This window comes from Limulus polyphemus, unplaced genomic scaffold (genome assembly GCF_000517525.1).
Source record: "Limulus polyphemus unplaced genomic scaffold, Limulus_polyphemus-2.1.2 Scaffold539, whole genome shotgun sequence".
In the NCBI taxonomy this organism is placed as follows: Eukaryota; Metazoa; Arthropoda; class Merostomata; order Xiphosura; family Limulidae; genus Limulus; species Limulus polyphemus.
The window spans coordinates 90,275-104,285 of NW_013666149.1; the positions used below are offsets into that span (position 1 = coordinate 90,275).

Consider the following 14,011-nt stretch of genomic DNA (forward strand, 5'->3'; position numbering starts at 1 on the left):
TATAATTATAAAAGTAACTAAAATGTAAATTAGGGGTCCTTTTAGGTTAGTTAATATTAGATTAGGTAAAATGAATAATAATATTATAATAAAAATGTTTCATGAGGAACACACGCGAGCAACCCGTGGGTAATGTAATTCATTAGCATAATGTGAGCTGCACATTCCCCAAGTGACTTACAACTTATAATGGTGTAAACAGTAGTAAGACATGGTTTAAAGGGCAATAAAATATAATTATAAATACATGTATACTGTTACAAAGTTAGAGCTACTTAGGATAAACGAATGTAGTTTCATATTACAATTTGAAGTCATTTTAGAAATAAATAAAGGGTAATTTAGGTTTATTTCGATTTTTTTTCTTTGGTGGTTACGAGGTTGGTCGAATTGACCAATTCCGTTTTGAGATAGTTAGAGAAAATAACAGATAAGCAATAAAGTTTTACTGAAAACAAACATTTGAAATGTATTTAGTAGGTTTTAGATTACACAATTTTAGGTTTTTGAGATGAAGAAAAATATTTTTAATCTTAACATGAAAATCCCTTTGCACACGGACTATTCAAAACAAATATTCGATATATTTAAGGATAAATCTTTTTTTAGTTTATTAAAATACTTCACTAAGAAATAGTTTTTGTATGTGAAAGCCTTATAATGTTTACTGGAAGACTGCCAAATTTCGTGAAAATATACACACTATATCAAAAGTTAGTATCAAATCTATAAAGACTATACGAGTAAAAAAGGTCACGTGGTCGATCAAATTGACTTAGTCTGTGTGGAGAGAGTTAAGGCATAAGATCCTTAAAATAATTTAATCAGCTATTTGATCTGAACACTGCAAGAAAAACTTTCAAACTGTTGATGATAATAGACAATACTCTGTATTGAAAATAGCAAAACATTATATGTCATTTGATAAATTAAAACTTTGTATTTCTCTTGGTTATAAATGATAGAAAATGTCAGATAGAATTATTGACAATTTGTGAAAGAGAGGATGTGATAGTTTGGCATGGCAAGTGAGTCTGACTTTTTAGTTTGTTTCTGAAGGTCATAAAAATATTATAATGAGTAATTTACATTATATTCTGTACTTCAGAGAAGGATGGCAAATATATTATAGAATTAGCAAGACCTAAAGAACAAATGTCATGATTCTCATACAAGGGAAGATTGAGTATTTATTTATATGTTTCCTTATAAAATTAAGAATGTAAAACTTCTATTAAAATTTGATTTGTTAGCTAATTTTTGGTGCGAAGTTTATTCATATACATTGATAATGAAATAGTTTGATTAAATTTTGAATGTAACTTTTTTTTTTAATGTAAAATTGTTGTGACATGCGCACTTTGACCTACCTGTAACATAAGGGTTAAGGAAGAAAGAAACATTACAGGAAATTCTTACAATATTGACAGCTTTGGATGGATTTAGCTTCAAACATATTACCATATGTAAGTTCATTCAATCCATCTTAAAAGATAAAAAGGACGGTTTTGCCAAAAGAACACCCAGAAATGATTATGCTTGTCATCAAGTATAGTGATGATCTCAAGGTTAATGTTATAACAGAAATATTGTCCAAAGGAGGCAGGTTTTTACTCTTTCTATATCTCCTCAGACAAATACACATCTTGAACAAGAAAGGATCAGTGAATTTAATCTTGCACCAGTTTGAACAATTTTGGAATCTTAGATTTCATCATATATCTGGCAAGATGTGAAAAAAAAAAGTTGGAGAAATACATCATCTGTATCACTAGTGATGGTGCCTTGGTAATGGTTAGAGTTGGTATAACAATTTTACCCAATCATCAGATCTGCTGTACAAACATAACAAAATAGAGCCAAAAGACTGGGGGAGAGGAAGGGTGACGAGCCCAGTGATGAAGAAGAGGAAGTGCTTGAATCTTCTGGAGTTTTTGAAGCAGATTTTGATAAGTCCAAGCTTTGAAGCAAAGTTTTATGTAAATAATCTGAATGGTATGCAGGGTTGTTATAATTTTCTTCATGTACCTGACAAGAAGTAAAAATCTTGCAAAGATACATCAAAGAAGAATACAGCTTCACCTCTTGTTGAATTCTAAAACAAGGTAGAACAGTTTACTACTGATGCTGGATATTTACTTGGACACAAGATGATTGGTCACCAATGCATTCATCAACCTAGAAATCAAAATTTAATTTTGTAACCAGAGTACAGCATGAGTAATTGCTAAAAATGGCCTTTGTAACCACATATCTTACCATGTATAGTTTTGGACTTCATTTTTGGTTGTATTCGTGCATCATTTTAGTTTTTGTCATGCTGATGTTCCTGCCAGGTCTTTGAGACCTTGATTTTATTTCTACGACAAATCAAAATTGGATTTTAAGTGCTGTGTAGATGTGAAGTTACCTTACTTTTGAAAGATGTTTATTGCTTCTTTCTCAATGACATGAAGAAGAATTATCCTAATATTTCAAGAGAGCTCAGAGAGTTGCTTTGACAAAATTTGCCCACAGAATACAATAAAACTGAGAGATTGTAAAGATACTTGCACAATTGTAATGAGTTAGAAAAAGATACGAATGATACCATTTTTTGATGTATCCTCAAAAACTTGCCAATCAAAATGACCATCTATCTTCTTGGATGAATATTAGAGTCAGAAAAGGATGATAAGAATGCAGAGACAAGCACTGACTTGCAACCAACATTTAAAGACAAGGAAAAAATGTATAAAATCTCTCAGATAACTTCCAAGATCTTGAAGACTACTGCTGAGGCCCTTATGGTAAAACACACACAAGGTGACCACTTGGGAAAGAAATGAGCAGCTGTGAGAATTTTCTTGACAGCAAGTTTATTCACCAAAACAAATTCATTCTAGGCTGAGCAACAAAGTCCTCCATGATTCTGTTTGCTTTCTTACGAGTCTTCTCAACTACAAATCTCACTTTTAACTAAAATTGTTTTGCAATATGACAGTAAAAAATTATCTTTTAATGTTTGCTGTAATTATTTTTTGTTAGGCTGCTTTAAACTTTATGGAAAACAGATAATTTTTGTAAATAAAACTAAATGAAAAATTACATGGTGTTCACCAGTGGGACAGTAGTAAGTCTACATACTTACACTGTTAAAATCTGGGGTTCGATTGCCCACAGCGAACACAGCAGATAGCCTAAAACAAACCAAAAACTACATTGGAATAAAAACAGTTTTACCTTTATCATTTTTTGTTTTATAGAGTGAAATGTTGAAAAAGAGACTTGGTTTTATTGGTTTGAGTTAAGACAAAACAAATTATAAAAATCAAACATTGGAAAGTCAGTAGTTGAATAATGTAAACTTGATTATAAAAATATAGTATTTAGAAACAGTCTCATCTGGTATTGCAAACAAAAAAACAGAAGAAAAAAATCTCCAACCATGGGTAAATTCATCTTTGTGGCTTCTTAGTCTCAAAGTGTTGTTATCCAATACAGTCATGAGTTTATGTGGGATTAGTAACTAATGCAAGCAACACTACAGTGCTCCTAAAGTGTGGAAGTTAGCAAAACCTTGGTAAAAACCAAGTAAAATATTATTTGTCTGAAGAATGTAACACACGTACACACTGGTGCTGGAGGTGTAATACTTATTTAGAAAATATTTTGCTGGAAAATTATAATTTTTAATTAGTGAAAACTGGATAATGTTTAGGTAATTGGTAAAATATTTTTTTTCAAAAATTAGGAAAATTTAAATATATTGAATAAATCTATCATGACAAAACCCTGCTAGAATAATGAGAATATGTCATTTGGCTATTTCTACAGTATTTTCAGGTGATTTACTCCTAAAGTAGCTATGATTTGTTGGCTGAAAATATTTACAGGAAAAATATGATCATAATGTTTAGACACATCACAAATTTTAATTATAAAGTTTTAAATCAACTTGTTAAGCCTTAAGTTTCTAGGTTATCAATGTCATTATGAATACTGTGTAGATACATCACAAATTTTAATTATAAAGTTTTAAATCAACTTGTTAAGCCTTAAGTTTCTGAGGTTATCAATGTCATTATGAATACTGTGTAGATACATCACAAATTTTAATTATAAAGTTTTAAATCAACTTGTTAAGCCTTAAGATTCTAAGGTTATCAATGTCATTATGAATACTGTGTAGATACATCACAAATTTTAATTATAAAGTTTTAAATCAACTTGTTAAGCCTTAAGATTCTAACATCAGAAACTTAAGGCTTAACAAGTTGATTTAAAACTTTATAATTAAAATTTGTGATGTATCTACACAGTATTCATAATGACATTGATAACCTTGTCAATGTCATTATGAATACTGTGTAGATACATCACAAATTTTAATTATAAAGTTTTAAATCAACTTATTAAGCCTTAAGTTTCTGATGTTATCAACAGCATTATGAATACTATTGTACAATTCTGTCAAAGATTTGGTGATTCTTGGTTGACTTTGACAACTTTTTAGAAAAAAAGAAATCAAATGATTAAATTTAACACTGTTATAGGACTTTGTACATTAACCAAAACGTTCTGTATATCACAGTGCTTTAATGTATTATATGAGATTTTTATACTATTTTTGACATATTACTTACAAATATCATGTTGTAATTAAAATATCCTAACAGTGAAAGTCAGTGTAATGAATACTTAAGAAATCATACAGATATTGTTTGTGATGACAAAAACAAGAAGTTTAAAGATAAGATTATTTGGTGGAACATGATGAAGATCTGCTGTAATAGGTTGAATTGTTATTTCCATATAAGGTTGGACAGGAGGATAAAGACCATTGTATCTTCCAAGATAAACAAATTCAGTTAACCAAGTCAAAAAATCAGACTACTTGGTATGGTATGCTATTATGTGACTGTGCTCCTCTTGAGAAAGTTTTGACCGAAGAACCATCTTTTTCAGATTCCACTTGCTTTATTTAATGTTGTTAGTTTCAAGTTTCATTCTTGCTTTGAAGATGATAAATAGTTTGAAGTGTTTTGTCATAACTTAAATGATGTTTGTAGGTGCAGCCATTGTTACAGAAAAAGAAGTTAAAGCATGCCATCTTACAATAAAAAATTTTCATTTATAGGGAAGATTTTGCAAAGTCTTCAATCAAAGCAGTGAATAATATAATAGTGTGAAATTAAATTTTTTTAAAATTGTATTATAGCCTCAAAATGTAAAATAATGCTGAAATTAATAAATTGGTGTATGTAAAAACCTTAGTTTTAAGTTGTTTATAGAGACTGATTCTGTTTATTAAACTAGTAGTTGTCATATTTTTACAGGAGACAGGAAAAAGAAAGATAAAGAAAAGAAAAAAGATAAGAAGGTTCAGATGTACACGATAAACCCTCACTTACTGCTATCCTGTGTTTATTTTGATCAGAATCACTGTGGTTATATTTTGGAAAAAGATACAGAAGAAATACTTCATACTCTAGGCCTTCATCTATCTCGTGCACAGGTAAGCTGTACACACTTTTTTTTTGTTGACAAAAACGTGAAAATAGTTCCGTGCTCACATTTTTTTCTGTAAGCCGTTATTATTTAAGTAATAAATGTACAGGATAGTTTTGCTAATTATTCATATATATTTATTGGGATTTATTTACTCGTTACTGCCTGAACATATTTTACTCATTTATTATTATTATTTCAGGTAAAATATTCTGTTATGTAATCAATATTTTTTAGTGTGTTTTAGTTTAAGCTAGAAAATTGGTAAAGTTTAAATTTACATTATTTATTTCAAACATGTCTTGTGTTTATTTTGTAAGAAATCTGTGATAACATTTTTCATGAAAAATAATTTCAGTAGAAGCTAGACTGATTTGCCTAATACTATTTCTTTGTATCAAATATCGAAACTAAACTTTGCATGTTATAAACTAATTCTGGTGCCTTTTGTTAACTAGTAAAATTTATTAAACATTAAGTTGCTTGATGTATAATACCATCTTAAGATAAATACTCTAGCTGTAGTACAAAAAACTGATTATCTTTATATATTTTACCATATTTTTCTCAAAAGATTAATCAACTGTAACATTTTATTTTGGAAATCACCTGATGTATTTAGTTTCTTTTGATGATATTTTGGTATCTATGCTGAGACCTTCTTCTGGCCAGAGTGTCTGGGATGATGTGATTTCCATAAATAGAAGTTTGGAAAATGTTCCCCACAGAGAGCTGCATTCGGTTAGGTCTTTCTTACTGGTTATGTAGCACAGTCGTTAGAGAGGGCTGTGTTTGAGTGTTTTTGTTAGTTATGTTATGTGGTCTTGATTGGGGACTTAGTTGTAGTTTTCTTCAGTATATGATTTTACAGTTTGCTGATTTTTTTATCTTGGTTTTGAGAGTTGGTTTTCAAGTTTGGATATGAACTGCTCCTTTGATTTTCCATGTTTTTGTCAAGTTTAGCTACCTCTAAAATGTGAACTTTGTCCCATTGTATGATGTGTCCAATTTCATCAGCATGGATGTGTAAAATCTTGGAGCATCTGTGTTTCCTCAGTTTCTGTATAAGTGTTTTCCATGTTTCTCAGTACAAAACTGTTTGCAAGAACAAGGCATTTTATAGCTCAGGTTTTTCAATCATAGAGTTTCTTGTGGTTGGTTGACTTTCATCAGTAGGTTTTTGAGTGTGGGTCCTATTTTGAAAAATACTTTTTTTGGCAGAAATTCGGGATTTTTTAATTTAGTTTCAGGATGTATAGTAAACTGCTAGTGGTGGTTGTAGATTGTGCTGGCTGTTTGAGGTAATTTTAGTGACTGGTCTATGAAACTGTGTTAGCAACTATTCAATTTTAGGATTTGTTTGAGTTTTTTGTTATCTTTTTCCATTTGAGAATCATTGATTATTTTCATTTGTTCTATTGTAAAGTTTTCTTATTAATGTTTTACTGCATGTGGATAGTTAAGTTCAGGTATCTATTTGTGTGGATTGATTTTATTTAGATGTCTGTAGTTAGGTGTGAGGTGATCTTGTCCAGTCACTAGCACATCCAGAAAAGGGTGTGATCTGTTGGTTTTTGTTTGAACTGTGAACTTGATATTTGGGTTAATGGCATTGTGGTGTTTTAGAAATTATGTTATGGTGTCATATCCGTATGACTAACTAATAAGTTTTTAAGGAAATGAATGGAGCATCTGTATGTACCCACAACACATTGAATTAGCCCACTCCAGACGGCAGAGAATATTGATATTTTGTAATATTTATTTAGGGTAATTTACAAAGGAAATTATAAAAAATAGAAGTTACAAAATGAAGTATTTTTAATGTCTTTTTCAAAACAGTGTATCATAACATTTTGGAAATTTCACGACTTAAAAATGATAGAAAAACTAAATTAATTTTTTTAAGCTGAAACTAGGTACTACTTAAGAAGTGTTCTAATGCTTCCTGCACAATTTGGTTAAATATTTCCACCATGACAAGAAAAAAATCAAGAGATATCAGTGACACTCCTCCAGTCCAGAAAGGGGTTAATAATCTCAAGCATATTTGTAAGATGTTGATTGTGTGTATTTGTGGTTTGTAATCCTGTTTACTTCCCAAAAATATATCTAATTATGTAATATAATTGTTGTAGTGAGCATTTTGTTTTATTCGATTATAGTATTGTGTTTAATATTGTATAACATATAACTACTGAAATATGTATGAAACAGAAAATATGTATTGGTAAAAATTATTTTGTAGTTAACCTGGAAATTAATAATTTTGTAGTTAACCTGGAAGTATACAAAATTATTATTTTTGTTACTGTTTCTATAAATAATTAAATCTTAGCTACTAATACTTTTCTTTTAGGTAAGAAAACTACTTCAGAAAGTTATCAAGAAAGAGAATTTTTATTATCGCAAATTTACTGACAATTCAGAAGCCATATATCAAAAATTGGAAAGAGCAGCAACAATAAAACAAGACTCTGAGACTGATGATAGCTTAGAGAAGCTAGCTAAAGGTTAGCTATGATTATTAAAGATGTGGACAATACTATAACTCAATTCATGAAATCTTTCAGATCCCGTGTTGATACAATTCTACTTCTGACATCGTAAGAGCATCAGTGTATGGTTTTCTTTGCTAGTGTTCTCCCTCATGAAAAAACACTGGTCATATATAAAAACCACAATAAGTAAATAAATACGGATCTTAAAAATGTATTTATTTTTTCTATTTCATGGCAATGCTATTTGTAACTGTTTTTTAAAGTATGGGTAATTATCTAGAGAAAAAAAGTTTGTTTCATAGGAGCAATGTAATAATAATGATGGGTTGATATTGCATTTTTATTGGACTAGTAAAAAGTGAATATACATTGTAATCAAGTGGTGATGGTACATTTGGAATAAATTTGCATATGTTGAGGCTGGCTAAAGGTTTAAGCAAGATTTTGAAAGAAAAATTAATGTATCTTAGGTCAGAGGGCTGATCGAAATATTGGAATTTTTATCTAATAAGGATTTTTGAATGTTGGACCAACTTTGAAATATTACCCATTTTGTGTTTTATATTTTATCTTTTTCATGTAATGTAATGCTTGCTTGCTAAATGAAGTAGATTTTCTTTTATAACCAATGGTTTTATTTTTTAAAAAATGAAATAAACATGAAATATTTTTTATTTGTCTCTATTAAACTTCCAACTGGTTGATGATCATTGTTTATGGCATTTGCTTCAATCTCTGAAAATTATATTTGAATTCACCAAATTTAGCACCTTATAACAAGAAAGGTTCAATTATTTTGTTTTTGTATTGAAGTATTTGTTACCACTTTTGCATAATAAAAATATTTTTTAAGGGATATGAGAATGTACAAAGAATTTGAATACTGTGTGTAATGTATATCGTTCTGAGCAGTTGAATAATGTTTATTTTTTGTCTTAACAAATTCTCATCATTTATGAAATCATTTTATAATAGGCAACAAACTGTACCTTCCACTTGTTAAATGGAAACCAGATGAAGAAAACAAACCCTCTTTAGAGAATGGAGATGTAGAATCTTCTGACATGAATACAACAGAAAGTAAAAATCAAGTTCCACCAATGGTGATGTTTCAGGGGGCTTTGTTAGACATTGAAAAACTCATGGAACAGCTGAAACGCAGTGAAAGAGCTCGGGCTGATACTGAGCTACGAATGAAAGAACTACAAGTTGAATTAGGTGAGCAACCCAATTAAGCTGTAATACTAAAGACAATCTTGCAGCTGTAAGTAGTATACGGGTAAAACAAAGTCTTATGTAGTAAACCAGTATTATTCAAACAATAATATGAATATGACATTATAGTGTTTTGTTTTATTCGTGGGCAGTGATTGTTTGTTTACAAACATTTTGAGAATACTGTAAAGAAGTTCATATTTGGTGAAAACAACACAAGTACAGTTATAAGACAAACCTCATTATTTGTTCTTGTACATTTTTAAGTCAAATTGACTGTAATTTTTTACTGTGTTATATTTAATATTATTTAGGTGTATGGGGAAAAAAATATAACTGACCACATGAGTTTGTATGTAGTATGCTTTAGTGTGCAGGTTTTTCTTCAGCATTTCTTATTTTTTCATTTTATATCTAGATGAAACAAAAGAATTGGCCACTTCTGTTAAAGAATTATCAGATCAGCTTAGTAAAGACCTTGAAAATACTAAGCAGGTGCTGAAAAAGACAACTGAGGAGCTGAAATCAAGTAAGCAACACTCAGACAAATACCAGCGATCACTGACTGTATGTATGAACCATATACGAACAATGCAGGGTGTTATAAATACAACTCTGGGATTCCAGTCTTCTTCAACAACTGGCTCAAATACCAATTCGGGGTCTTCTTCATCAAATTCAGTGTCTCTTGACGAACCTTCAACCAAAGTTAAAAAAGAAATGCAGGAAGATAAAAGTTGAACATGGCTTTATTTTACTGGATATGACTGAGTTGTCTGTACTTCATCTTTCCCACAGATTATGTTCTGTTTATACACTAAGGTGAAAGATGTAAAATAGTTGTGCACTCTTTGTTTATAAAATAAAAATGAAGAAACATTTAAGTTTGATTTAACAAGCTCATAACATTTTGCCCTTTATTTCCATAAACCATTAACTGGTTTATGACACGTATGTATGTTTTACATAACAAAGATGTTTTGGGTTCATACTGTTGCTTCAGCTCTGTGTAAAATTCTTACAAGTATAGTTATATATTTGTTAGATTTTCCAAAGTCTTGTTATACTATTCATGCAAATTTAGCACTGTAAATGTTTCATTTTAGTTTAAGTATTGACATTACATTAACTTGGTGGATTTAAAATTGTTCTTAAAGTGCCATTCTTTTCTATCTTGAGTTTTCAAAAGTATTCACTAGAGGGTAGGGTTTTAACAATGTGTTGAATGTGTGTTATAAATGATATGTCGAGCTAGAGCTTTACACCTTCAGATCATATGTATAGTACACAGTCACTCCTCTTGTTCTGGTACTTGGTTCTAATATGTGTTATCACATACATACTAATTGTTCAGCTGCTAATATTAAGTATCTTTGATGAAAAAAAACAATTGTACATCTTGGGACTTTTAATCTACATTTTGTCGTCTCAGTGATTTAACAAAATGAACATTTCTTATAATTCAGCTGCTAATATTAAGTATCCTCGATGAAAAAAAACAATTGTACATCTTGGGACTTTTAATCTACATTTTGTTGTCTTGATGGTTTCACAAAATGAACATTTGTAAAACTAGTTTTTTTTTAGTTTTTTTGTTCAATGAAATGCACAAGTGTACATTTTTAGTTTTTTATTGAAAAAAAAATTGAAAACTTCATTTATACAGTGATTGGTAAAAATGAATTTTATTATTGTAAAGTGAGAGATACATTATTATTTTTTTGTGTGGTTAATAAAATTGTTTGGTATGTAGCAAATAAAAACTATAGAAAGAATTACCTTGTAGTCTTGCCATACCAAGGTTCTACATAGTCAACTAAAGTTGCTTGAAAGTTAGCTAAAGCACTCTAATTATTTTTTTTTATGGAGCAAAATTGTTGCATTATTTTCCAGTAATTAAGAATATGTTACCATTACATACATGACAAGTATAGGTTACCTTATGTTTAACTGCTGTTTCACAAATGGTAAGTATTTTTTCTTTAAAAATCTTGACCTTGTGTTAAGCTTGGTACATATACTGTCTTCATATATGATAAAATAATTTTTGGTATAGTAATGCAATCCATACCTTTGTGTGTGTGTGTGTGTGTGTATAGTTCTTTTTTTTTTTAAATTAAAATTTAAATACATTTATCTAATGGTTCTTAAGGCTTTGTTGGTTAGTAAATGTGTTTTATTTTGGTGAAATATAATTTGAAATACTTAACTCGTATATAAATGATGATTTCATGTAATTGGTAGGTGCTGTAGCAAAATTTGCTTAGAATAACGTAACTACACACTTAAAGACTGTTAAAGAATGACCAAAACATGCTGATTGAGACAAAGTATGTAGATGTTTGAAAACATTAATATTATGTAATAATTTTTACAATTGTATCCGATCAAACTTTTTTGAGAATATTTTGATGTCCTGGAAAAAGCTTACCTTTCAAAACACACAGAAAATACGAGGTGATAATTGTAAGTATCATGCCAAAGTCTCTTGATGCAGATACAAAAAAGTAATCGGAGATTTTCAGAAAACTCTTTCGTGCTCCTGTAATAATGTACTGTAAGCATTTAGTGCTTGGTATGATGTAGCAACCATTCCTGGAGCCTTATCTAAGTTTACTGGTTGAAGTCTAACTATCGATGTTCGTGAATGTATACAGCATCAAAACTTGTTAATTATGCATGAGACGTAGCCTCGTTGTTACTGTTGCGACGATCCTCGAATCTGTTTTACGTGGAGATGTTTAAAGATCCTCGAACTGTAACCCAGTAATTACTTTCCAGCCTGCATGATGCTCTTCTTATTTCTTTTAATCTGCGAAATGAGGGAATACGAAAAGCTGGAATATCCAAAGTACACGAAGAAGGATTTACCCAATTAAAAAACGAAACTACATTTCTTAATTAATTCATTGTTTTTCTTGGAGTTCTAGAAGTTTTCTTCCAATTGACATTTTATCTCGCATTGGCAGATTACTTTGTAACTCCCTGTGGAAAGGAATCTTTGATAAAAGCCAAAGTTAAGATTCAATTTAAAATGTTAAAGTAAGATTAAAATGCAAATTTTAAAAGACGACACGTAAATGTAAACATTATATTTTAAGTGCTTATATATATATGTATATAAATGACTTGCTTCATGTTAGTTCATGCGAATATATATATATATATATTCACACAGACATATATACAACATATATTTACAATGTCGAGGACTGTTACAGTACTAATAATATTTATACCTAATTTTTTTATACATAAGTGTGACAAGCTTATGTTAAGCCTCTGTGCGTTCTGAATACTATGTTATTAAACTAAAATCCCAAATATGAATCAAGTAATACGGGAAAAAAAAACGAAACTGGTTCGTAAACATTCTTTCTTTAAAAAATCGAGGTGTTTCCTACAGCAGCTGTTCTCAAGAGTGCTTATATTTGTTGTTTTTTCTACTTGAGATGACGACTGATAGCACTAAGTCAACAAACACCTAATTTCCATCAGCGGTATATGACATTTTGTAGTAAACGGACTCGATTGAAAAAAATGACTTGCTTTACGTTAGTTCATACGAATAACGCTGCTAGTTCGCCTTCACTGCTATCAAAAACAGTGTGTACCAAGTTCGTATAATCACTTTAAACAAATAGAATTCAAAAAATATTTGTATTAATAAAGATGCCAGATGAAAAATTATTCAAATACGTAATGTTGAAGCCATTTAGCCTTGGAAGTTATCGTAAAATATCTAGTTAATTGAAATACAGTATCTTAAGATAGAAATTAAGGTACTGTTAAATGAGACTAAAGTTTTAATGCATTTTATGAAATTTTACGAAATAAAAAATTTCAAAATGCAATTTGTATTATCAAAAAATCACAATGTTTTTAATTAGAGAAGCCAGTAAGAGTTCGATATAGATGTGCTCGTTTTTTGCCTCTTTTATGTTGTTTGTGTGGAATACTCTGTCATACTTCATACGTAACTATTCGTAACAGAATATTCCCAATATATTAGTTACTAGTAAGTTATGTGCAAAAATGAATTCTGTATACATCTGGAAGCCAAGATTGTTCTTATACTTAACTAGGAAAGGATTTTAGAGGTGAAATATTTATAAAAATGATAGAATTAGGCTTAATTTTCGTTGTTGTTTTATTGTTCGCCCTAAAAAAAAAGTGTTCTAATGCTGTTACAGATTGCTCCGATATTCGAGTAAATGTTTAATACAGCGCCTGAGTGGATATATTATAATAAACTGTTGTATGCGATAATTAACCTTGAGGAAAACAATAAGCATTTCAGAGGAATGTATAATACGCATCTCTAATGAAACTGCTCTATTAAACAGTTTTACGGCATGTGGCATAGATACAGTCAGGTACTTCCTTTTATTTTGAATCATAAAATGAATAAAATAGAGACCTACCTACCTGCTACTTCGCCGATTATTAAAACCAGGTTTCTGTTTAAATAACAAGTATGTTGATACAGTTTAAATGTAAGAAAGTAAACCTACAGACATCGGTCTTGTTTAACAAAATCTGCCTACAGTTTAAATCACAAACACGACCAAGAAATATAAACGAAGACTTCTGTTTTCAGTCCGCCTCCTTCTTTTGTTAACGTTTTTACGTTGTATACACGCTTACAAACATTGTAACGTATCAAATTACTCTGTTTTGAAATGTATCTTTTATACTTATATGTAATTTGATATTATGTTTTTACCCCCGCTTCCCAGAGTAGAGAATAAATATAGCGCCACCATTGGCATAAACTGTAAACTACGGCCTTACAAAACTTTCAC

General features: G+C 29.9%; 1 protein-coding gene across 1 annotated transcript in view; it reads left to right on the forward strand.

Annotated features, from left to right (window-relative positions):
• LOC106458966 (cell division cycle and apoptosis regulator protein 1-like) overlaps positions 1 to 10,781 on the forward strand; it is a 59,423-nt gene extending 48,642 nt beyond the window's left edge. The window contains exons 19-22 of the mRNA XM_013918534.2: positions 5,319 to 5,497; positions 7,850 to 8,003; positions 8,967 to 9,209; positions 9,625 to 10,781. Coding sequence (XP_013773988.1) covers positions 5,319 to 5,497; positions 7,850 to 8,003; positions 8,967 to 9,209; positions 9,625 to 9,947 — 899 coding nt within the window. The 3' untranslated portion in view covers positions 9,948 to 10,781. The remainder of the gene's footprint in view (positions 1 to 5,318; positions 5,498 to 7,849; positions 8,004 to 8,966; positions 9,210 to 9,624) is intronic.
• The last annotated feature ends 3,230 nt before the right edge of the window (positions 10,782 to 14,011 follow it).